This window comes from Physella acuta, unplaced genomic scaffold (assembly GCF_028476545.2).
Source record: "Physella acuta isolate Inbredline_101_S28 unplaced genomic scaffold, ASM2847654v3 ptg001352l, whole genome shotgun sequence".
NCBI classification, from domain to species: Eukaryota; Metazoa; Mollusca; class Gastropoda; family Physidae; genus Physella; species Physella acuta.
The window spans coordinates 173,229-200,012 of NW_026732867.1; the positions used below are offsets into that span (position 1 = coordinate 173,229).

The window sequence follows — 26,784 nt, forward strand, 5'->3', positions numbered from 1 at the left end:
ACAACACCGCGGTTGTTTCCCCTACGTGTGTATAGGTTATCGCCCCTTGCATTCGGTAATTGCTGTCAAGTCCGTGTTTGCTACACGTCTCTCAGCACGTCAGATGTCGCCAGGAGCAGCGTGTGAACCGCAATCTGTGTCACATGACGTTACTTCCGTGCTGATCTAAGCTGTGTGTTGCATGATGATTGCTGCACCAGTTCGAAGCGTCCTTGCACTCCCCCCCTAAACTCACACCGCTTTTTCTTAAGATATCCTTTTACGACGACACGCTATTTCACCCCCCCCCCCTTCGCCGTTACTGATCGTAACAAAAAGCCTGACCTTTCCCCCTAAAATCACACCTTAGTCTACTATTACCCTCAAAACTGCATTTTATTTTAGCTCGGTCAACATTGGTTATATTACCGGTTGCAAATAATTATTTTTTTAAAATCTTTTTTTTCGAAAAAAACAAAAACAAAACAACAACAACAACGCAAAAAACGGCTACACTCTATGTAAGGTATCCATCAGAGCTGGGCAGCCTCACTAAAGTCATATTGACTCGAGCCCAGTAACATGAGACATTCGGAGCTCCGGTGGGAATGAAAACAAAACAATTTTCACATGGTAGACTAACAAAAAATAACATCAGTAGGTCTAACCAAGCAGTTTAAAAATTGGGGTGGTGGCGGGGGGGGGGGGGGCATAATAGTGGCGAACTAGTTGCAGGGGAGTCGGGAAATGTTTGGAACACTCTAATGCGCTTAAAAGGTGCACCGTCAAAACTACCCGCGACAAAACAGTTCCGGTAAAACGGCCCCAACCAATCGGCCCCCGACAAAACAACCTAGTCAAAATAGCCTCCACAAATAGGTTCCCGCCAAATGGGCTCCCGACATAGTGGCTCTCAACATATGGGCTCCCGACAAATTAGCTCCCGACAAGTAAATCGTATGACCAGTTTTGGCCTAAACGTAAATATTTTGTCCAACCCAACAACCACATGCATTTCCTAACTTCACTACCTGAGTAAAAAAAAACGTGATCATGAACCAACAGCAATTCATTAAAAAATCAAGCTCTTAACAGCTAAGTGCAACTTATTAAAAGCTGTGTTCGTGTTTCATTAATCCCCGTGAAGATTTGATGCTTAAAAACGATGGAAATCACAACTAAATGACCCCTACATTTAAAACAAACTATTTTTAATAGATAAAAATAATGTATATATATATATATATATATATATATATATATATATATATATATATATATATATATATATATATATATATATACATCATTTTTATCTAGCGGGCTTTATATATATATATATATATATATATATATATATATAATTGTAAATATATTTATATATGTAAAGCCTGCCGAACAAGTTACACACATTGTATTATTTGAGGGTGCTGACTAAGCTAGCTCGGAAGGGTATTGATAGTAGGTCCTATTGGAAGGGGTAATATTTAAAGCGGCCGTTTCACCGTATTTACAGGGCCCTTTGGTCGGTAACCTAGTAACTCGAGTGTGACGACATCGCTACCTGTCTAATTATAATTTATATTCCATCCTTTCTTTAGGACTTAACATCTGGTTTGTAAATTAAAGGCTTTAATAATAAGCCGGTGTCTGTGTTAAGCATCTAAAAATTTGGTAAAAGGGATTAAACTGGGTAAATTATTGACATTTTGAAATGACAAGAGTTCCTTCCCTTTAAGACACTATCCAGATAGGTCTACGTGTATTATTTTTATTAACTTTTAACACACCTTTCCATAGACCCATCTCTCTGATAAATTATCACAGTTTTTTGTTAGAGTAAATCTCTGTGACCAAGACAAAAACATTATGTTCAGCTAAAAATATTTTTTACTTCTTTATTAATGGTTAGAATCAGGTAGCCTACACTTGTCCACAGAATACAAAGATAACTATCAATTATCAAGTAAATTTCATATTAAGCAAACGGATCTTTAACAGCTTTTTCTGTCCTTAGTCTTTCTTCTTCTTCTCTTCTTCGTTCTTAATTATCAGTGTTGAAGGGGATCGAGATTTATCTGCCAGTGGGTTTGAACTCGAGACTTTTGTTCAACCATGAGCTTTTTTGCCGACTCGACCACGCCTCCAACACAATTAAGCGTTACGTGTCAACTGGTTATGTGCCATTGACTCCGATTTCAGCCTGCTTTTCTTTTTGGATTTGCTTCCATAGCCTTTGTCCAACCAAGAACAAACGTCAAGGCAGCAGTTGTTTAATTTTGGAGTTGTCTCTCCTAGAAGAGTGGCTGTCCCCAGCTAACGAGCCTCATCTGCCCGAGGGTTCGAACTCGAGACTTTTCGGTTTAGCAACCATGAGCTTTACCGGTAAAACTCACGCCGACCCCCTTGTCCTTAGTAATATATCCATTTTTAAACGGTTTTGATAGCAGTGTCTAATTTTTAAATAAAAAAAAAATTGTAGTTTTTTTCCTTTTTGTAGGATTTATTCCCCAAACATTTCTGTCTCTATCACCAATTCAATAGACCAACAAGTGGAATATAATTTTAATTTCTATTCATAGTTAATTTAACAAAATATTTTGGAAGTATAGTATGACAAATTTTAATGTCATCAAAACAACTATTTACAAAACATGCTATTGCAATGTTTGAACAGCAAAAAGTATTTTAAGAATTTATATTTGGTAGCTTGTACACGGTTTGTCAAACATACATTTGAGTCATTTAATTAAGAGATTAATAAGTTAAAAAAAAACCTCAATTAAATAGAACATTTTATTCCATATGTAAAGTTTTGATCTTAAAGTTTTGTAATTCTTATATACAGTATTTATTTCTAAAATACAATATAAAAATATGTCACGCAAAGTTGTTTTGGAAAGCTATTCAGCAAAAAAAAAAAAAAAAAGATCGACATAAGTTTTGCTTGACATTTAAATAGTACAAATTTCTTTTATAAATAATAAATGTGTTCACACACCATTAAGTAGCCGGGTTTAGGGAAAATCTTTCTGCAACCTTGCTTTTTCCTTTTGCTTGTGTACAGATATCAAAATGAATCATGCATGACTATTTCAACTGCAGCTCTCTTGGTGTTAAAAGAGCACTCAACTGAGACAAATTTAACCCTTTCAACAGTTTTGTTTACCAGTGGTGCACAAGTTGCTGTGTAGCACGTGGTTTGATAATGTGAGTATTTATTTACAAATATGATCCTTTTAAAACTAAAAAATAAGATAGTGAAAGTAAAGTTATTTTTATTACATTGGTATTTTTGGCTTGTGTATAGACTTTTCAAATCTAGTTTTGTAAATAAATGTAGTTATGCCCCTTTAGATATGAGTTGTACATACTGCATTTGCATAAGGCTGAAAGGGTTAAACTACTATAAAACAAACCAAATCATAAGTTTATAAAATATATTATAAAAGAAATATTTCAAAGTTGGACGTGTCAACATGCGCAATGACATACGAAGTGACGCATTTCTTAAAAGTGAGTAACTTCATTCAGCAGTAGATGAAAGCCCATTGTCTATGAGCAGTAGGAGATGAACAGATCCATTGACAGTTACACTGCACCAGCCTACAAAAAAAAAAACAACCAATTAAAAACAAAATAAAAGCATATTAAAATTAAAAAGTCAGTATTAGGGTTATTAAGGCAACCATTTACTGCAGAATTCCTAAATAGCTTTTTGACAGAGTAAGATTTAATTAATAAGAATAACATGCTTAACTAGCTTTAATTTTCAACTAATAAATAATGGGTAAAACAATTCTAAATAGTTTTAAAATATAAAACCTAATACAAAATCAATAAATATTTAAAAAAAAAAGACCATACCTGCTGTGTTCCCCATGTTAAATAGTCTGATCTTGTGGCTGCATTGTATTCATCAATTAACTGTTGTAAGGACTCTCGAGAATTGTCAAACTCATCTAAACTGTCTTTAAAAATGGCTTCTTTCATGAACTGCTCAATAAAAGCCTTGCGATTTCTTAATTTGTCGTACTGATTTAAGATACGATCAAATAACTGTGGAAGAAATTCATCCCTGATTTAATACAAGCAATTAAGATATTACAAGAAAAAAGTTAAATTTACAATTTTTTTTCTTCTTACCTGAGAAATATTTGTGTGGTTGGCTAACATAAGTCCACTGACTCTGTGGGCTGTCTGCACATAAGGGGATTTGCGAGAAAGAGCAACCTGAATGCTAGCTGGACCCCACGGTATAAACTGGGCTAACTTGCGTTCTCTGATTCTTTGAAGACTTTTGTGTACCTGTTTCATGGTTTAAGTTTGTGGTAAAATACAGTAGTTAATTCACTAGTTAAACTTTTTTGTACCATAAAACTTTAAAAGCTACATATTAATTTTATTTATTTCTAATAAAGACCTGTGTGGGATCCACTTCTCCTTGAATGATGTTTAGAATAGAAATGTAGCAGTGGTTGTTCCCTTGCCTCTGCACTGGCGTGGATACCATCATATTCTTAGGCTGTAACAATCTTCTCATAACATCTAGAACTGTTGTTTTTCGCACATTGGCCACCTGTTCAGATGACATTTGCTTTATAAATAGCACCAACCTGCTCTTTTAAATACCATTATTATCTATTTGATTTAGAGGATTTAAAGAAAATATAACACTTCACTTTGTTATCCAAAGAAATAGTTATTTTAACGCACCTGTGAGTCAGTTGTTAAAGGTGTATATCCAGTCATCAAAAAGTGCAAACGAGGTGTAGGAATCAGGGATGCAATCAAGCCAATCAGATCATTGTTCATATAGCCTGGATATCTCAGTGTCGTCGTTGAGGTTGCCATTACAGTTGAAACCTTTTGTAAAGATGCCATAAACATTCAAACAGTTTATAGGAGACATAAAAATGTTGAAACCTTTTGTAAAGATGCCATAAACATTCAAACAGTTTATAGGAGACAAAAATGTTGAAACCTTTTGTAAAGATGCCATAAACATTCAAACAGTTTATAGGATACATAAAAATGTTGAAACCTTTTGTAAAGATGCCATAAACATTCAAACAGTTTATAGGATACATAAAAATGTTGAAACCTTTTGTAAAGATGCCATAAACATTCAAACAGTTTATAGGAGACATAAAAATGTTGAAACCTTTTGTAAAGATGCCATAAACATTCAAACAGTTTATAGGATACATAAAAATGTTGAAACCTTTTGTAAAGATGCCATAAACATTCAAACAGTTTATAGGATACATAAAAATGTTGAAACCTTTTGTAAAGATGCCATAAACATTCAAACAGTTTATAGGAGACATAAAAATGTTGAAACCTTTTGTAAAGATGCCATAAACATTCAAACAGTTTATAGGAGACATAAAAATGTTAAAACCTTTTGTAAAGATGTCATAAAATTTCAAACAGTTTATAGGAGACATAAAAGTACCATCAAACTAGAACCACTATAAAAACTGGAACTCACAAGTTGGTTGACGTGGGCAAATGTTGGGGTGTCAATGTGTAGCCTGTCAGCTGCTATTCTGTTCAATGCTGTATTGTCAAGAACAACCTAAAATAATTGGATACAAATATTTTAGAAACTTTATTCAACTTTGAACACATACTTGCGAAAGCCTGTAGTTACACGAAAGTTTTTGTCTAGGAGACTGATAAGTTAGAATATTGAAACTAATACTAAATTAATGATTTCCCTGACCATTCACTCATCAGGGATGACCATAATTTTTTACAACTTAAGAAATGCTGTTCTGAATTAGTATTAAAGCTAATCCTTACCACACAATCTGCATTTTGCGTGAGTCGTTTAAGTGTCAAAAGAGAGTTGTATGGTTGTACAACAACATCTGAGATTTCATCAACATTGGGAAAAACAGAGTATGTTTGAATCAACTTTTTTGGAAACCTGTCAAAGTAAAATATATCTCAGTAGCAAAATAGTACTCTGATCTAAATGCAGTTCTTACTATTACTGCAGTATTATCACAGAGGCTCACTGAGAAAGACAAATTACAACAGTTATTGCAGAATCAAAGATATTTAATGAAATAACCTGTCATTTAATTTTTCCAATATGTAAGAGCCCATTCCAGATCCTGTGCCACCAGCAATAGAATGACAAACAACAAAGCCCTAAAATAAATAAATTTAAAACATTTTCTCTTTGGTCACACATCAAGTATTTTTTAATTTAAGAAAAAAGTAAACTTATGGACTAAAATGTACAGCTTTACTGCATAAGATTACCAGCAAAACATACCTCTAAACTGTCACTTCCATCTGCTTCTCTGTCTATTATATCAAAAATATCATCATACAACTTTTCTGCCTGTAAAGTTAAAGATATTGAATACATTATTTTTTTTTAAATTGAAGAATAACACAAAATTATCTTTCACAAAACCAACTAGTCAACTGGAGTTGAAACAAGAAATCGAGTAAAAAAATTAATAAATAAAACTTTTAAAAACAACTTTTTTGTAATTGCACAAAAAAGAAAATAAATGATTTTCTTTAAATATATAATAATGAACTACTATTTAAATAATAAAAAAAGAAAAGCGTGGGTCGCTTATTAAAATTTTGGTAAAGGCATTAATACATAATACAGAGACCCACTCTCTTTAGTTATTTAAATAGAAGTTCATTATTATAATTTATACATTTTAAAAAAAGATATTTCTTATTTATTATAGTGTATAATCATATAAAAGCTTGTTATTAAGATGCTTCTTTTTGATGTTTAAAAATTTTAATACAATAGAATTGCATGACTAAAAACTGGTATGCTAAATGATCCACAAATGACAGTGTGCATATAATTTCGTGGAAAATGTGTACTTTTTATTGGAAACTAATTAATTCTTAAAAATTAATTAAACAACCAATTTTAAGTCAAATTTAATGTCACACTGCATTGGATTTGGACCCATGGGCCATGTTTGAAAGAAATTTGTCAGTTAGATTTAGTAGTGGTCGAAACTTTGCTTGCCAGTTTTGACCCATCGGATAAAAGCCAAAAGAACGAGAAAGCAATTTAAATAAAAGCTTGCAAAAAAGGTATGACATCAACAACTTTGGTGTTACTTAAAGTGATAAATGTTACACTTTTACCTGACAGTAACCACTAGCCCAGTTATTGCCTGCACCACCACCATGTTTGGACAAGTAAACATTTTCTGGGTTGTAAAGGTTGGCATATGGGGAATTCATGATAGTGTTGATAACACGAGGCTCCAAATCAAGTAAGACAGATCGGGGGATGTAGTGTTCATCATCAGCCTGTTAAGTTAATGCACATAGGGGTTACTAAAAAATTATAAACTTCAGTTTCATCCACACTTTAAATAATAATGTTAAAAAATACTTATATAAATATACCTGGTAAAAGAAAACATCTTTCCTATCTGTGCCTTCTGTGGCAAACTCTTCTAAAATTCCCTCTGAAATTAATAAAACCTTAAATAATAAACTTGCAGAAAATTTACCTTGATCTAAAAGATTAAACTATATTTTTTTCAAAATAGTTTGTAACTAGTGAAAAATTCTAATAAATTATAAATCATATAGGCCTAAATGGTAAGTAAATCTAAAAAACATTAATAAGCTGTATATTGATCAATTCCTTTTAAAGTTGATAAACCAACCTGGACTTATCCCATGTTCTGCACAAAGTTGTTTCCAAAACTCCATACCAACTAAAAATAGAAGAGAAACATTTAGCCTAGATTATTTATTAATTTTTAAATTAAAAGAAACATTAGCCTACTGTTTTATTTAAATCTAATTCTCATTAATTTTTTTTTAGCTAGGGCTTATATACTAACTAGTAACGCTTATTATAGTAAGATATTATTCCCAGGAGAAGACTTATTTCTATCAATAATAGACCAATGCTTATTGAGTTAAAGACAATCTATAGGTCCTTTAATGCCCATCTACTTTCATAGGCAAAAATATTTATAGAATTTTGAACAAATTTGACTGATTTTAATTTTTATATGGGCCTATGTAAATATAGTGTCAACATGGCAGAATGGGGCGTACGGCCTGCCTGGGATACAAAGGGTCGACTCGAAATATCATCCTGTTTATTTAAATAATAAATTTAATGCAACAAGGCTGACGGTTGGTTGAGGCCACGCCTGGTGCTAGTTCTGCCAGGGATACAATTACAAAGGGTCAATTCTAAATATCATCCTAAAAATATAAAAAAAAAACACTTCAAAAGATTATTAATATTAGAATCTAATTCTAATATTAGTCAGGAATGGCCTCTTATTTTTTACTTCTAATCTAATACTACTAGATCTAGAATCTAGTTCAAGCCTAGCCGACCAGCCCAATTGCATTTTTAAAAATTGTTTTACCTAGACTACTCTTAGACTCTGCTAACTACTACAGTAGTAGTACAGTAGGTACTACTAGACTACAGTACTAGTACTACTAGTAACTAGTAGCTACATAAATTAACTCTATCGTTTTAGGTGCGTAAAATCAGCCGAGGCTAGTAATGTGCGAACCAGTTGCCTCATTGTTAAGGCTTTAATAGAAGTATATTCAAGTATAAGTATATTGTGATATATTTGTGTCAAATATTATAAATAACCGAATAGGCTAAACCAAAATCCATGGCTAAATATATATATAGCCTATATATATTATCTATATATATATAATTCTCTTCTGGGAGACGCTAGAAAACAAGCTGTAAATGCTAGAAAACAAGCTGTAAACGCGCTCCATACCATCCCCACCCCTACGTGGTCTTAGTGAGCTGTGGTTCACGCTATGTTTACCTTCGTGGAGTCGGGTTTAGTGACGGCTATTAGGGGCAGATAATTTAGTTTGAAACGATTTTAAAAGGAGGGGGAGGGGAGGGGGTTATGGTCCTTAACGAGCTACTTATAGTGTTTTAAAGAAATATTTTCAGTCTCAGCGTTGGTACTGTCAAATTCACAAGGCCGGCTCGTATATATATATATTCAGATGGCTGCTGTTTATAAACTTTATATAGATCTAGTAATAGATAGAGGCCTACGACAAATCTTGCTCGCAAACACTGCTGTTTAAAGTTAATTTCTGGCCTATATAGTGTGTATATATATATTATATATATATATATATAATTATAATATATAATAGTGGCTTCCCCTGAATCTCCCACTATAATTTTACCAAAAAAAACATAAGCAAGATGACTACTAAAGTAAATGAGCTTGGTTGCATCTGATGAAAACATCGCTGGTCTTTATTTATTACTATTTGGCCTACTGAACAGTTTTAAAATACGGTAATCTATCGTTTTGGGTACGTAAAATCGCCCGTGGCTATTAATGTACGAAAAAGTTACCTCATTGTCAAGGCTTTAGTAGAAGTATATTGTGATATATTTGTGTCAAATATTATAGATAAATGAATAATAAACCTAAATCAATGGCTAAATATATCAATATATGCCAGAAATTAACTTTAAACAGCAGTGTTTGCGAGCAAGATTTGCTATATAAACAGCAGCCATTTGTAAAATAGAGTGACTTCCGCCTGTCTCGCGCTATATCCGCTATAAAAAAAAACTTAAACAAGATGGCTGCTATAGTAAATGAGCATGGTTGCATCTGTTGGAAACATCGCTAGTCTTCATTTATTACTGAAAAGTTTTAATTCAATTGTTTAAAAACAGGTACATAAATGAAAGAAGGAAACATTTTTGTATTTTTCAAAACATAAATCCTCCTCAAAATGTGAAATAATTATTAAAATTTAAGGAGTCACCTGTTTTTCACATTACTAGTCGCGGGCGATTTTACGTACCCAAAACGATAGATTACCTAAAATACAATTGTTTAAAAACAGGTAGATCAGCTAAATGAAACTTTGAAACATTTTTTTAAATTTTAAAATGTGAAATCAGAAATAATTACTACAATTTAAGAAGTCACATTTTTTTTCACATTACTACAGTATTGAAATATTTGATTAAATTAATATTACTCTGGTTTCCACATTGTCCTAGTTGAAGTGTAATAATTTCCCTAGGCATTTTTGATCATAAATAAAGCGTCTATGGAGATTTTGGCTCCCAACAAAATTTTGTACTGAAATCAAATCGGCCAGTGAGTTGTAGCACCAAAAGTTGCAGTACTCTATCAATAGCTAAAATTGCCACATTGGAATATAGGCATCTATTTACAATGTTTAGGCGTCTTCAAAAATAAATAACACCCACCCCCACTCCAAAATAGCAAACCTTCATCCCCCCATGCTTAGCATAAGAAAATGCCAACATATATTCTGGAAATTCAAGAGTGTGGACTTATATAGACGTAACAATTTATTCGATTATATTTGTGAGTAGAATTGTTTTGTGAAGGATTGTTTTATTTATACGATTGAATGTCCACTAAACATTTGGTATTTATTTCGAAATCTTTGTACATATTAATTTATTTGTGGGTTATAGCCTATTAAGATATAAAATCTAAAATAAAATATCCCTATATTAATATTCTTAACCTAATAGGCTTTACATGATACCCTCCCCATTGCATAATTATAATTAATAACCTAATTAGAAAAACCCATAACGAGCTGATTTTGCTTTATATATATGTATCGAATTTTGGTTTTGAAGTCGAATAATGTTAAAAATGTAGTAGTTGGAATAAGTGTATTTAAAATATAAAATATTTTAAACTCTAGTGTAAAATAAAAGCTTTTCTCTGCAAGTTTTCAAGTTATACTTTTTTTTTCGGTTTGCTTCTCTTTCACTCATTTTGATAAATATTAATCTGACTAGCTGTTACCCATAATTCCACACTATACAGAATAATGTAAACAATAATAAACCTGTAGACCTTATAAAATTTATAAATTAGTTAAAATTAGTTGTGCTAAATTTAACATAATCATCAATCATATAATTTTTCAACTTGATAGAGAACAAGACAGTATTTTTGTTTATAACATAGAAAGATTCTAGATGAATAAAGTTTTTATATTTTTTAGAAACCATGACAGATGTATTTGATCTTGGTGGTGGGGGAGATGTCAAGAAACTTGAAAAGGACCTGACTTCTTTTCTTGGACCCTACGAACCAATTATCATGAAAGCTCAGAGTTTACTTGTATGGGAATATCCATGGCGAAGTGCACTTTTATTCATTGCTATTCATGTAGTGTTCTGGTGGGTTTTTGAATAGATACGATTTATTTATTATTTTGAAGGTAGCTTTTTTTGGTAATCTATCGTTTTGGGTACGTAAAAGTAAAATCGCCCGCGGCTATTTATGTACGAAAACGTTACCTCATTGTCAAGGCTTTAATAGAAGTATATTGTCATACTTTTGTGTCAAATATTATAGATAAATGAATAATAAACCTAAATCAATGGCTAAATATATCGATATAGGCCAGAAATTAACTTTAAACAGCAGTGTCTGAGAGCAAGATTTGCTATATAAACAGCAGCCATTTGTAAAATAGAGTGGCTTCCCCCTGAATCTGGCGCTAAAAGCTTATAAAAATAAAACTTAGACAAGATGGCTGCTATTGCTATAGTAAATGAGCATGGTTGCATCTGTTGGAAACATCGCTAGTCTTCATTTATTACGGAAAAGTTTTAATTCAATTGTTTAAAAACAGGTACATAAATGAATCAAGGAAACATTTTTGAATTTTTTAATACATAAATTCTCCTCAAAATGTGAAATAATTATTAAAATTTAAGGAGTCACCTGTTTTTCACATAACAAATCGCGGGCGATTTTACGTACCCAAAACGATAGATTACCCTTTTTTTTAGCTAGTTAGTACCCAGTCTGAGTAGGAGTACTACTATACTTAAATACTTATTACTTAGTACTAGTTAGTTAGCAGTAGTAGTTAGTCAATGGTTGTAGGATTAAGAGCCCATTACTATCTAGATCTAGTATAAAAATATAGTTTTATTAGGCCTACTAAGTTTTGCAATTTTGTCTATGTCTGTGAATACGATAACTTGAGTACGATAACTTGAGTACGGTTACTGCTAGGTTGATGAAATTTCATATATATTATATAGGCCCTAAGTATTATATCAAATTTGTAGTTCTTTATCACCTTTTCAGCGATTTCCGGTATTCTACTTTTGATATTTCATTTCAAAAGCCTATAACTAGAGTACTGTTTCAGATAGTTAGACGAAATTTCACATATAAGTTAAAGATCTCATTTTCTGCCTTCTATCAAATTTTGAGTAATTTCTGTTTACCCGAAGTGGTACTTTACGCTATTTTCGATTTTAAAGAGCCCGCATTTTTGAGAATGTTAATGGGAGATCACTCTCGCATTATTAATATGATGATTTAAAAATTTAAAATGTAGGCTGTTAGGCCAAGTTTAATGTGTAAAAAAAAGTAGGCCTACTTTATTTCTTGTAGTGAAGCCTATTTTAGTAATTTATTTTATTTTAGGTATTAACTTTAATTTTAGACTTTTAAAATAATAAAAATCTACATAAGTCTACTACATTATCTACTTAAGCTAAATTATAAAATATTAGCCTAATAATTATTTTGTATCTAGTCTAGTGACACAATTTATTTAAAGGCTTTACTCATTTACTGCTTTACTTTTAGTCACTGAATAGTCATTTTTAAAAATTAGTATTTCTTTCATTTGTCGTTTGACTCAAAAGTCAACTGGGATGACCAAACCAGGCTGAAGTACTAGCAGAAAAAAAGGGGGAGGGAAAGTAATAAGGCTCTTTTTTGAAAATGTCTTGGTAATTGTTTACACCATGTGGTGATCAACTAAAATGCGGAGAAAAAACACTCATGGCACTAGAATACTATGAAAAATAGGAAATGGGCAAGCTTTTTTTTTGTTATTATGATTTTTTTGTTCTTTTTAAAATTAGGGGTTGTCATACTAAATTTGATAGTATAATGTTTCTTAAATAATAACTATTAGGGTAGTTGTTATACCTGTGTCAGATAATGCTACAACAAATAAGGGAATCTTCTTAAATAAAGGATTGTTAGGTTATTAGTAGTAAACTAAATACTAATAATTTAACTTCCTAATGTCAACACTAACCCTATCTCTAACCCAAACCTACCATTCTCACTGACCCTAATACTAATGCTTAACCTGATATCACAATACTACATGCAACCTAACATCTATTTTTGAAGAGTTTATTTTTGGATGACAGTAACACCACTACTTTCATTTTTTTGCATTGCCATCCATCTATTACTTGCTAATTCAAGACAAAATTAAAAATTTTTGGCCTAAATTTTACAAATTTTCATGGCACTAGAATACTATGAAAAATAGAAAATGGGCAAGCTTTTTTTTGTTTGTTATTGTTATGATTTTTTTGTTCTTTTTAAAAAAATTTAATAATTTTTTCCCCCAGGCTTATTAGCACCACTTCATCAAAGTTTATCTTTTTGTTGAGTGTGGCAGTAATGTGTATAGTCTTCATTGATACTTGGAAAAATAAAATATGGCCTGAAATTAGAGGTATTACAATAAGTTCTTTTATGTGTGATAATTTAGTCACTTCTCTAATGCCTTACATTGTTTTGTAATAGATTGCACACATATTTAAAAAAATATTGCACAATTGTAGCATTTTAAAACATTTTTGATACTGTTTTCAGTTCCTCCTACAGAACCAGAGGACAGAGATGGGTAAGTGGACATGATTAAGCAGACTTTGTACTGTAGATTAATGGAAGGGGACAGCAAACTTGAATTGTATGTTGCCTTCAGTAGTTATTGATAAAAATAAATGTTATAATACAGTCAGATTAAAAAAAAAAATCAACCTTCTGTAATTAAAAGCTATTAAAAATATATAAAAAATGCTATTGTTCTATTTTAAGTTGGACTCCAGTTCATCCACGATTGCTGAGTGTGCCTGAACTAAGTACTCATTTAAGTCAAACAATTGACTTCATTTTAAGAGCATCAAGGTCTGTCCGTGAATATAGAATCTCTCATCCTCTTGTGGTAGGTACCTGGTCAAGGTCATTATTTGGTTGGAAAATGTTTCTTGCAAATTATCATGTTAATTACTAAGCTAACGTTTACCATTTTTCTCCACCAGTTTTGCTTGGGGAACACAGCCCTATTCACTGTCACAGCTCTCATTGGCTACTATGTCTCAGGGTTCATGCTACTTTACATTTCAAGTAAGAATAAATGTATTTTACCACTTGCTTCAGATTTTATTTTAAAAAAAAACAGCTCTTGAAAATAATGTTGGAATTTGCATAACAATGTAGCTAAGAATTGAAAAGCTTAAAGATAAAAGTGCTCAAGTGAAAATTTAGTGAAATGAAACTTAACAATGGTCATTATTCCTATAGTTTGACTTTATGCTGATGTATTTTTTCCCTTGTTAAAACAATCATAGTAAAATAAAAACATATTTTAAATTCAGTATGAATTAGTAAACTCTGTGATCTCAAAATGTTTTTTTAGAGACTAAATACTTTTAGCACTTAAGTCTTCAATGGTTCCATTTCCTTTTTAGAAAGTTTTGACACAGGCATTTATTCTATTTTTCTCTTTTACAATTTCTAGACTTACTATCTTTATTTGTATCTTTGGATCTTATTATAAAAGTGGGTGTGTTTTGTAGCCGTATGGCAACTAACCTACAAAAGTATTATTTTACAACAAATTCTTTTATAAAGGACTGACCTATGGACTATAGGTAGTATTAATGCAGAGGAGAAAAAAAAAGCATGTAATAAAGACTTACTGTTTGTCCCTGGCTAGGTTATAGTATTTAAAAAACAACTAAGTTGCTATGTTAACATTTTTTCACAAATTTGTCCTCAGTACTGAGTTTAATGTTATGGCCTTCTGTGTTGTACCATTCCTTACTAAGAAAAATTTATGTCAAGCTGGAGCCTTGCTTCATGCTCTTAGAATACCATTTGAGAAATGCCTGTAAATCTGTAACAAGTAAGTGGTGTTTTTTTTTTAACTACAAGGTTATGCTTTAGCAAAAATTAGGATATTTTACAACCTTTAGCTCAGCATATATTAAAATTAATTACTTTTCTGAATTAAGATTAATATTTATATTCAACACAATTACAGACAACTGATATTTTAAGGCCTATCTTTCTGCAGCATTAGGTGGACGAATAAATACTTCAAGACTTTACACATCAGCCAGTGACAAGGGTACCTGTGTAGAGGTAGATGAGGATGACTTTTTACCACAGGTGATACTCAAAACAATTCCAAGACAATGACTTTTTACTCTAAAACATTGAATATTTTAGGAATAGTGCTCATAGTTCAGAATTAAATGCAAAATAAAATACCAGACTATTTTTGAATTGGTGAGATTTTCGATATTTTAGATTTGAAAGATTTTGCATTTGTTGATAACATTTCAATAATTGACAGGCTGATCCAGACATTGCAGCAGCTTTAGCTAAAGCCATCACAGACAGTGAAGATGAAGCTGGAACCTCTTCAATACCTACCCCAGGACTCTCAAAAAATCCATCCTTTAGTGACACTGAAAATGGTAAACTTGACAGTCATTATATGGGAGAAGGTTCACTCATGTATGACTCATGTGTACACATATATATTGCAGCAGGATTGTTGTTCTGTAACTTTGTATCATAAGTAGTCTGTTTGTTATTGTGCGGCAGACATTATATGATAGGTAGCAGCTTTACATTTAGGAAACAGATTTAGTGTTATCGGTAGTACAGGGTTCCCGCGGCCTCCTGAAATTCCAGGATGTCCTGGAATTCTCCTGGAATTTCAAAAAACCAGAAAAGTCCTGGAATTCTCCTGGAATTTTAACATTTCTCCTGGAATTTTAACATTTCTCCTGGAATTTTACTCGCATCGATAATGTTAGGGAATATTTTTTTCGCGCGTTAGATTTCTAGGTAATCAGATCTGACCGCCCCAGTAAAAATGTTCTGCCTTTTCAATTCTTCGCATTACAAGTCACACATTTTAAAATATAGACCTAAAGCTGTCTTTAACATGTGGGTTTGGTTTAATTTGTTTCTCACGTCTTTCTATGTGCGGCTCTGTTTAATAGGCGTGACTTTTTTTTTTAATGGGAAATTTCGAGTAGGCCTAGGCCAAAATCTAGTTTTTGCGCAGCTAATTTGAATCTACAGTCCGATAGGCTCTAGATCTACTTTCTATTTTTACATGCGAGTTGTAATACTACCACCCTCCCATCCCGCATCTCAGTTTCTTTCCCACGACAGGGTGGGGGAAGGAGGACCGCTGGTTGGGTACATGAAGTGAACTCTGTGTGACCCGCTAGTGATGTCATCAGCAGTATACTACAGGCCAACTGTAAGCTTAGATGAACTCAAAAAACTGACCCCGCGCGACGGTGTCTAGCTGGAGGAAAAAATACGCTACCGGCAATAAAAAAAACTATCTGAAATTCTATTTTTGGCTGAAATATTTTAAATTTTTCAAGAATTAGGGGTCGTCCATAAATGACGTCACACTCGTAGGGGGAGGGGGGTCCGTAATTTTGTGACGGTGTGTGATGCGGGGGGGGGGGTTCAGATGGTGGGACGTCACACTTTTGCATCATAAAAAGCAATGTTAGAAAACGAATTTTAGCCGTTATTTCGCGTTTTAGAAAACTGTTTTAATAAATTGTAATAGGAATTGATCAAAATACTCTATGTTGACGCCGTTCTGACAAGATTTTAGAAAATATCGATGTTTTAAGAAAAAATCAACATCAATTTTGAGAGGGGATGTAGGCTGAGGTGTGACGTCATTTTAGGGGTGGGGGGTCTGGCTTTTTGTGACGAAGTGGGCAGGAGGGGGGGGGGGGGGTAAAAATCGTCAAAAAAGCAAAGTTTCCAAAATACAGTTTATTTTTAGTAGGACAAATGTAAGCTACTCAGGTTGGTCTACTTGTTCATAAAATGATAAAAAGTTAAAATTACAGTTAGGCTATTTACTGTTGAAGACTCCCATTTAAATCACAATGCCATGTCCATTTTTTAAAGACAAGACATGGTTTCAGCTGTTCTGTTTGTTTACAATTGACATTGTTAGTACGGATGATGACATTGGTGAGGGGTTAAGTCACTTGACACTGGGATATAGCTATGATTGCTAGGCTCAATATGTTTCTCAGTAGCAAACATCTAAATTAATTTATAATTATTTTACTAAGTGAATTTACTCACACTATTTCAGTTATCATTGAATTGAAAACAAAAGTGCAAACATAATTGATTAACATTTTAAATTAGTTTATTGCTGAAATTGTTTTCTAATATTTTTAAAGTTGTGAAATTTTACTTTTTTTTGGGGGGTGGGTGGGTGGGATAATAAAGAAGAACTGTTCAGTGTTATTTAGTTGTTTAAGAAGTGTCACATTTATATATTTAACTACTCATTGGCATAAGTGGGGGGGGGGGGGGGGGGGGGCTGATGAAAAGGGATAAAAATTTTGTTTACAAAAAGCTCATTTTATGCTGAAGTATTGAATCATACACAGTCAAAGTTAAAAAAAAGAAACTGCTACAAGACTACACACTGATTCAAATTTTCTCTACCTCAGTTGTGTAGTACAAAGATAAAAATTGTTACAGGATAGTGACTGGTAAAAAGTGCCACCACATTTTCCAAAGGGGGGGGAGAGGAGATAGCAATTTTATGAATAACAATTTATAAATGGGAGGGGTGGGGTGCAAAATTGAATCTACTTTAACTAAACTAAATGGTTTAGAAACAGATACTTTTAAAAATTACAAATGCTATGCTTTATAGCATTTTATAAAGACCACTTCCTAATTAAGGAATGTCAAACTCCCTTCCATTCAGCGCGGGGTTGAGTCGTTGCTTTTTAATAGGTTAAATTATGTCCTGGAATTTTGGTTTTTCTCCTGGAAAACTCCTGGAATTCTCCTGGAATTTCAAGTTCACTTTGGTGTAGGAACCCTGGTAGTAGGATTGCTGCGTGTAGCATTGAACCATAGGTAGTGGCTTTGGCTAGTGTGTTGTAGGTATTATAATTAATTACATTTAAAAAAATTTCTGTCATCTGCCATAATCATCATTTTTCCATTTTGTTCTTTGCAGAACATAGGGCCTCTGTCAAAGCATTCCGTTCCCCATGATCTCCTGCCACTCTTTTCAGCTGTACCCAATTTCTTCCTATCCTTTTGGCCGGCTCCAGCATGCTATATTGCCATATCTTTCTATGTTGACTCCTGTCTTGCTTGTTTCCTGTCCACACAGATCTCCATAGTTTTGTGTTCTCTACCTTGTCTTGCCATTTTGTTTTAAATACACTCCTTAAGCACCTACTTATAAAAGTCTGGATTCTTTTTGTTGTTGGCTTTGATGTTTCCCATGCCCCGGATCTGTAGAGCAGGGCTGCTTTTACTTATTTTAATTTTTTTTAGAGATGTTTGGTGATTTCCAGACTATTCTAAGATTGGTTAATGCCTGTTGGGCTAGGTTTATTCTGCATTTGATGTTCTCTTCTGTTCCTCTTGACACATTGACAGCACTTCAGAGATCTATAAAGCTGTCTACTAGATCAATATTTTGGCTTTCTTATTTTACATCTCCCTCTTGTTTTATGATTACTTTTTTTTTATATTTTTGTGCTCTGCCTTGATGCCACACATTTACTATTTCATTCTCAGAGCATGTTGGGATCACAGTAGGATGAATTTTTGCATCTTTTCTTTAAACTATCAGCTTTAAGGATAACTAATGACAGTTAGGACTGTGTTGATAAATCAAGTCTAACTATATTTTATTTCTATCTAGAAACTCAAGAAATAGACTTTGAGCCTGACATCAACCAGATGCCATCCTTTGATGATCTTGACAACACGGATGATGAGATGGAGTTCCCCTCCTTGACGACTGAAAGCAGTGCTCACCACTCAAGCCGCCTCAGTGCCCTTCAGTTTGCTGCTGCTCATTTTGGAGATTCAGAGTCTGAGGATGAGCAGATTCCTGCTAAAGAGCTTGACTTTCTTGATGCTCCCAGCAGCAGCAGTGCCGCTAGCACCTCCTCGTCCCAGTCAGCTTTGTCTTCAATAGCTGGGGCGCTGGTTGCTCGGACTATATCCACCATGATGGAATCAGCTATGCAAGGCTTGACCTCTCTCAGCCAGGGCCAGACAGCCTCATCATCAAGTTTAATTTCACGAAACGGATCAAAGATAACCTACACGCGAACTGAAGAAGGGGAGAGCATTGACTTCCAAAATCCTGAACCCCCAATATATGAGTCAGATGAAGAAGATGTTGATGATGATGACGGCAGAGAACAAATAGCTGAAATTGAAAAAGATTTTGATTTCTTAACAGATATGGATCCAGACACTGAAGATAATTAATACTTGGTGGTTTTTTGCTTATAATGATGGATTTCTTAAATATAGTAAAAAAACCTGTTGTTATAAACTGCAGCAACTCTTACCAATGTACATCAGAGGTTTTTCAATTAGCCGTAGAGTAACTTTACAGGTCTTTTTAAAAATATCACCTTCTTATACATTTTAAGTGAAAAGCTGTGAGAATTCTTGATATAATTTAAATAACATTAATGGGTCATAAGAAAATTGGGAAACTCCTGATGTAGATGTAAAGAAAATTAATGTTGGATTGGAAGCAGTTCATCATATTTTTTACCTACAGCAAGTTTTAGTTAGAATGTAGCTGACCTAATTATAGTTTTATTGAGTCTTTTATTTTTGTTTGCTATATAGTTTTAAGTACATCCTTGGGCTAAAATTAGTGGTGACTCAAAAGTGTGAGCAAAGACTTTGTTTAGCCGTAGCACATTAAAAAAACAAATCTCGCCTTATGCTAGTCTTGCATTATCAAACATGATACATTATTTACTCATTATTTTTTGCTGAACTCATAACAGGATGGTCTACTTTTATTAAACCTGCCAGATATTTTAGACTAAGTCGATCCAACTTATTACCTGCCCTTCTTGAATCTTAGAATTTATATAGGCCTTTGACGATGTGTTGGCCACGCGTTTTCTTATTATATCTCCATAGAAATAGACCACAACATGTGTACTGTAGAAGGCTGTTCCATAAGTAAACTAATTTGGTCATTATTTTAAACAGCGATGTCAGTTAAATTAATTTTGCTTGTGATTCTAAAGTAAGGTAATTTTAATTTTTGAAAAAATTAAATCTCCCTGTGATTAAGGTGCATTTTAATTTATTAAAGTTCATAGTATATAACATCCACCATCAAACTTTACATCTAACAGTGAAAACAAAAGTAACATACATCAGTTTGTGGATTTAATTTTTAAAGAATTTAATTTATATGGAATCAAAACATGCAATTATTTCTTTCATTATTTTGTGCTATACTATCTATGCATTGTGGTTGAACGTGTTTTAAATCAGCTGTATAGTTTGTTTCTTATTGTAATTGTATGTTTTTGTATTTTGTGAAAACAATTTTTTTTTTAAATTAGGCAAAACATTTTTTAGAACCTGTGTTATTTATGGACATTTTTCAGAACATCTTATTATGTTTTGATGAGTGTCTAAAAGTTTTTTAAAAATTTGGACTTTGTAAAATGTCCACTTAGACCTTTGAAAATATCCAGCTGATTTTCTTTTAACCTTTAAAGCGCGCCAAACCACGATTGTGGCTTTGCTGTTACACAACTTATAATGTGTAAGGCCGCGTGGCGCGTGCTTTAATTGTTAAGGTAGGCATTTTTAACACATGTGAAATAATTTTAATGCGATTTTGTTATAAAAAGGTGAAAATTTTAATGAAAGTTTTTTATTTAGAAAATTGAAACTGATCTGGTAATAAAAATGTGTGCTTTACAATACTTCAACATTAATTTAAACATTCTTTTATCCTGATACATTTATTTACAAAATGTTCCTTACTCAGTTGTAATTATAGTAAAATATGTATATAATATGATGGTTCAGGACACAAAAAGGTAATGTATTTTTAAAAAAATTACTTTAATGTTTTAAAGTTAAAAATTTTTTTTCCCCTAGCCTTAGGCAGCTTGACTTTCTGTTAGAAAAAAAAATGTCATTACTCCTGCATCTAAGTGTTTTATTTTCATCCTATCATCCTTATTGTGACTTCTGAGACCACTTGGTTTCTCTAAATGTTTCACTGTGTGCCATTTTCAGCCCAGTTTTAAAGTTTGAAATGCAATACTTCACCCCATATTTAATTTCCTTATGCTTGCTTTGTGGCTTCCTATTAGATGTATATGTGCCTCATTTAAAAAAAGAATTAAATAGTTATGTGCTGTTAAATTTAGTTGGTAGTGGTGTTGTTCATCTAGTAAACTGGGTTTTTAAGTGTTATTTCTGTTGTTTACTATTGAGAAAAACCTCTCCACATAATTGCTGCAGTAGCAATTTTAAGGCTGTGTTGTACCGGTTTAGTGCTTTTGTACTGATTAAAACTGTGATTAAAAATACCATAGCTGTTTTTTATATCAAATGTTTTTTTTTTATTATTATGAACGTTTAACAATATTTTCTTGTTATACTTTTAATTTCAGTTTTCTTTCTAGTTTTTGTAATAGTTAACTAATATTTGAGATCACACCTAATTCAAACATCCCTTATGTGCTAAACTGTACTTTTTCTTCTTTCTACCTGAATCTGAAATATAATCTGTTCCACTTGAAACGATGTTAAAAAAGTTCTTTAAGGTTTTCAGATTACAACCACTGGCTAACATTCCAAGAATCTGACATACCAAGTGACTTTGGTGCTAGTTTGCTGTTTCACAACCAGAGGCATCATCTCATGGTGATCTAGAGACTAGACCAAACCTGCTCTTTTAACTTGTAGGTCTGTGTGATTTTTTAATGGTTTGCTTACACTTATAGATTTCTTTCTAATGTTTAGATGTGTAGGGTCGAATGGAGTTGAGAAATATCTGTATTTGTATTTCTGAGTGGTGTGATACCATGTTGTACAGTAGAGATGCTATCTTTTTCCTTAGGTTTTGGCATGCTACTGTGAAGGGTTCAAATTTTTCTGTGTGGATTATGTCCCTTAGTATCCAGCCCTGACTTAATATGTTAGTCAGGGGGGGGGTCAGCATTGTGCTTGTTACATATACCATTTTCTTTAGCCCTAGAAATGAGTTTGCTTTTTTAACTTCTAAATTATGTCTCAGTGGTCTTTTTTTTTTACTTTACATAAACGGTTTATTTAAGCACTTCATTTTTTTTCTACATTAAAAATACTTAAGTGAGTTAAAACAAATTTTGTATCACTTTATAATTGTAAAAAAATAAAACAAAAGAATAAGTTTTTAAATGCCTAAATTAATCAAGTAGTCCTATGTGACAATACTGATTTTTAAAATACTTTTAAGCAGGATTGTATATTTTATTTAAACTTTCTTTACTTTAATTAACAAGTTGTCATATTTAAACTTGACTTTTTTTAAGGCTCCGTAAATTATAAATTACGTAATATTATTTATTGAATAGAAGGCTTGTGACAGCGCGAGTTGATTGGGTGAAAACAAATAGTCTTGTATTTTTTTTGTTGGGGTTGAATTATTGTACAATAAAAGTTCATAGTATAAAAATTAAAGTGTCCAGATTTGTTTGTTTTACATCTTAAGTTTAGTTTAGCTTTCATTTTATAAACAAGGAAATGGCAACAGATGAGGCTTGTTGTTAATATATTGACTCCTGTCATTGACTGCTACTTGTTAACTCTAGGTGCCTACCACATGACTTTCTAGTTGCTCTAAAATTATGTTTACATTATGACTGTCTGCTGGATCTAAAAATATGTTTACATTGGTTTACTTAATTAAAGATCAGATGGCAAGGTGAGGGTGTGACAGTGGAGGTGGGGGGGGGGGGGTATAATAGAGGGCAATGATGTTGATATTGGTGTAGTGTTTCAGTTTGGAAAATGATAATAAAGTGAATGAACAGTTAGATTATTTTTTTCTTTTACCATATTGGGAAAATTTTTGTGGACTCCTGTCAGTGTCAAGCACAAAATTAATTTTATTCTTTTTTACTAGTCTGCATTGTATTCGTATGTTGGTGGTGAGCTATATGTTGATTTTTAGTATTTGCTTAGTCAGGCATGACTTTAAAAAAAAATTATAGAACTTGTAGCAATACACTAGTTTAAAAACACGCTGGCTGCTTGCTAAGTAAAGGAATTTTTTAAATGTTTGGTAGTCAATACGTCATCTGACTTTAGTTGAGTTCAAACATTCTTGTCTAAATTAGCTTTTGCCCAGCTGTTGCACACAAGTTTTCAACATGATTCACTCGACCAGCAGTTGTCTGAATTTTTTATATGTTAATTTATACCTGCCAACAAATGGTGGCCAGGATTAGGCTTTATACTAAAATATGTGTATGTTGAATGCAAAAATTGTGTTTAAAGAACAAAAACATTGTGTACACAGTAACTTTAACATACAACAAGAACGTAAATTTTGTGTTAGACATCTTGTCATTTTTACTTTTCTCCCAATCTGATATAGGCTATGCTAGCCTGTGGGTTGTGACATTCAGTCTGATTAAGTTCTAGCACGCTGTCTCTCATTGATTAGTTTGTCAACACGCGGAAAACTTTTTATTTACTTACAACGTGGGCAATTATAAAACTTTTTGAAAGAAGAACTTGTCTATGTTGACTAATTGTTTTTATTATCGTCTTATGTGTGCAGCCAGCCATCACATACACCCAACAAGCATAGACCCAGTAAGCACATACATACCCAGGCAGCCCATACACGCATACATCCAGCTAGCACATACACTCAGCCATACACCCAGCTAGCACATACACTCAACCATACACACAGCTAGCACATACACTCAGCCATACACCCAGCTAGCACATACACTCAGCCAGCACATACACTCAGCCATACACCCAGCTAGCACATACACTCAGCCATACACCCAGCTAGCACATACACTCAGCCATACACCCAGCTAGCACATACACTCAGCCATACACCCAGCTAGCACATACACTCAGCCATACATCCAGCTAGCACATACACTCAACCATACACCCAGCTATACACCCAGCTAGCACATGCACCCAGCCATACACCCAGCTAGCACATACACTCAACCATACACCCAGCTAGCACATACACTCAACCATACACCCAGCTAGCACATACACTCAACCATACACCCAGCTATACACCCAGCTAGCACATGCACCCAGCCATACACCCAAATAGCACATACACTCAGCCATACACCCAGCTAGCACATACACTCAGCCATACATCCAGCTAGCACATACACTCAACCATACACCCAGCTAACACATACACTCAGCCATACACCCAGCTAGCACATACACTCAGCCATACACCCAGCTAGCACATACACTCAACCATACACCCAGCTAGCACATACACTCAGCCATACACCCAGCTAACACATACACTCAGCCATACACCCAGCTAACACATGAACCCACACAGCACATACACCCAGCTAGCACATACACTCAGCCATACACCCAGCTAGCACATACACTCAGCCATACACCCAGCTAGCACATACACTCTGCCATACACCCAGCTAGCACATACACTCAGCCATACACCCAGCTATACACCGAGCTAGCACATACACTCAGCCATACACCCAGCTAGCACATACACTCAGCCATACACCCAGCTATACACCGAGCTAGCACATACACTCAGCCATACACCCAGCCATACACCCAGCTAGCACATACACTCAGCCATACACCCAGCTAACACATACACTCAGCCATACACCCAGCTAACACATACACCCAGCCATACACCCAGCTAGCACATACACTCAGCCATACACCCAGCTAACACATACACTCAGCCATACACCCAGCTAACACATACACTCAGCCATACACCCAGCTAACACATGAACCCACACAGCACATACACCCAGCTAGCGCTTAAACCCTGCCATACACTCACCAGCACATACGCCCAGCCATACTAGCGTAGCATATAAACATCACCAAGACATAATCCATAACTAAGCGTCAACAACTGTCAAGACTATGGGATGGCGACCATTAGAACAATTCACTTTGCCATTTAATATTTATCGCCGTAATAATGCGAATGGAAACTATTGATTGACCTGAGTGTTCTACCCTTTGTTGTAAACTAGTGCCGTTGTTTATTTTAAATTAAAGCTCAAACTATTAGGGTAGATGGGGGGAGGGGGGGCGGCGGGGAAAGAATTGAAAGCCTTCTAATCCTACTGTGCATCTGATCACTTTGCTAATCGAAGACTGCAAATGTATTGACAAACGCACTCCAATTATCTATATATATAATTCTCTTCTGGGAGACGATAGAAAACAAGCTGTAAACGCGCTCCCTACCATCCCCACCCCTACATGGTCTTAGTGAGCTGTGGTTCACGCTATGTTTACCTTCGTGGAGTCGGGTTTAGTGACGGCTATTATGGGCAGCTAATTTAGTTTGAAACGATTTTAAACGTTGGGGGGGGGGGGGGGGGGGGGGAAGAAGGAAGGGGGGGGGGGGTATGGTCCTTAACGAACGAGCTACTTATAGTGTTTTAAAGAAATATTTTCAGTGTCAGCGTTGGTACTGTCGAATTCACAAATTATGAATTACTGAAAAGTAGAAAAAAGAAACAACTAAATAGCGGCGTATGTTATGCCGCGGGCCGGCTCGTATAATATAATAGGTCTAGTCGAGATTGTTCTGAATACACAATTAAAAAAAAAAAAGCCAAATCAAGTACAGACACATACATATATGGGAGGAGGGGGGGGGCAGAATTTACAGCTTGCTCCCTGTGCTACACGTTGCCTCTACACCTCTACAATCACCCCCACCCGCCCCCGTCCCACCCCCTTGTGTTATTTACCAATGGCACAGCCCCTAGAACAGGGCTGTCAGGTCCACTTGCACGCGCACGCACGTGTGAGTAATAAACAAACAATGTATTGCTTTATTAATCCACATCTAATAATTAGATGGTTAATTGTTTGTTGCCTGTGGATAACAGATTACCCTAGGCTTTATATTGAAAACAACGAAATATGAGGGTTTTAAGTAGCGACATTTTTACAGGTAACAAAAGTATAAACACATTGATTCAATGTACAACACAGGAATGTGATAAGCATTAAGTAACATTGTGTGTGTGTGTGTGTGTGTGTGTGTAGAAGGGCCTCGCGAGTTAACTGCTACCCTTATGTTGCTACTGGATCTAACAATGTTGGCCTATCGTGTGTGAGACTAACTGGCAACATCTGCTTTATTTTGTTCTAGAATCATAATCCTCGCTTTTGGTGTAAACATACTGTAAGGCTTTGCATTGGCGATGAACTATGTAGAGTTGAAAATATTCAGCTTCCATAAGACCTAAAAGCAAATGGGATAAAATAGGGATAGCCATGGGTACTTAGGTATTTACTTAGGTCTTATCTGTAGACTTAGGCCTTTGGTAGTTTTTTGTCTTGTGTGTAGACTTTGGTATAGGCCTAGGCAGTGGCGTAGCGAGGTCGGGTGTCACCCGGTGCGGCACTTAATGGTGTCACCCCCCCCCAGAGGCGTAGCGACCCTTCCCGGGGACAAACTTTCAAATTTTCGATTTGCACCCCCCTCAAATTTTCGATTTGCACCCCCTCAACTTTCGATTTGCACCCCCCTCGAACTTTCGATTTGCACCCCCTCAAGTTTTTCTCTATATATTTTGCTATTTTTTGCCTTGGTGTCACCCCCCTAAAAAGT

General features: G+C 34.2%; 2 protein-coding genes across 2 annotated transcripts; one reads left to right on the forward strand and one right to left on the reverse strand.

Annotated features, from left to right (window-relative positions):
• Positions 1-2,529: 2,529 nt before the first annotated feature.
• On the reverse strand, positions 2,530-10,142 carry LOC131926942 (tubulin gamma-1 chain). The gene is made up of 13 exons (XM_059282553.1): positions 10,003-10,142; positions 7,656-7,706; positions 7,390-7,451; positions 7,123-7,290; positions 6,269-6,337; positions 6,062-6,141; positions 5,788-5,914; positions 5,474-5,560; positions 4,696-4,845; positions 4,403-4,558; positions 4,126-4,287; positions 3,847-4,038; positions 2,530-3,585 (listed from the first exon to the last, which is right to left on the reverse strand). The coding sequence occupies exons 1-13, from the start codon at positions 10,049-10,051 to the stop codon at positions 3,571-3,573; spliced, it is 1,368 nt and encodes a 455-aa protein (XP_059138536.1). The 5' UTR covers positions 10,052-10,142; the 3' UTR covers positions 2,530-3,570.
• Positions 10,143-10,825: 683 nt separating this feature from the next.
• On the forward strand, positions 10,826-22,602 carry LOC131926937 (reticulophagy regulator 3). Its single transcript, XM_059282540.1, has 9 exons — positions 10,826-11,194; positions 13,412-13,518; positions 13,659-13,689; positions 13,884-14,010; positions 14,108-14,192; positions 14,848-14,973; positions 15,145-15,239; positions 15,427-15,550; positions 18,808-22,602. Exons 1-9 carry the CDS (start codon positions 11,022-11,024, stop codon positions 19,383-19,385), a joined length of 1,446 nt encoding a protein of 481 aa, XP_059138523.1. The 5' UTR covers positions 10,826-11,021; the 3' UTR covers positions 19,386-22,602.
• Positions 22,603-26,784: the final 4,182 nt, after the last annotated feature.

Coding starts and splice junctions, on each gene's coding strand:
- LOC131926942 (XM_059282553.1), bottom strand. CDS start 10,051: ATGCCTAGGGAAATTATTACACTTCAACTAGGACAATGTGGAAACCAG. Junction 5,561..5,787: donor CGCAAAATGCAGATTGTGTG/GTAAGGATTAGC, acceptor CAATTATTTTAG/GTTGTTCTTGACAATACAGC. Junction 4,846..5,473: donor TTGCCCACGTCAACCAACTT/GTGAGTTCCAGT, acceptor TCTTTACAAAAG/GTTTCAACTGTAATGGCAAC.
- LOC131926937 (XM_059282540.1), top strand. CDS start 11,022: ATGACAGATGTATTTGATCTTGGTGGTGGGGGAGATGTCAAGAAACTT. Junction 14,974..15,144: donor TGCCTGTAAATCTGTAACAA/GTAAGTGGTGTT, acceptor ATCTTTCTGCAG/CATTAGGTGGACGAATAAAT. Junction 15,551..18,807: donor CTTTAGTGACACTGAAAATG/GTAAACTTGACA, acceptor ATTTCTATCTAG/AAACTCAAGAAATAGACTTT.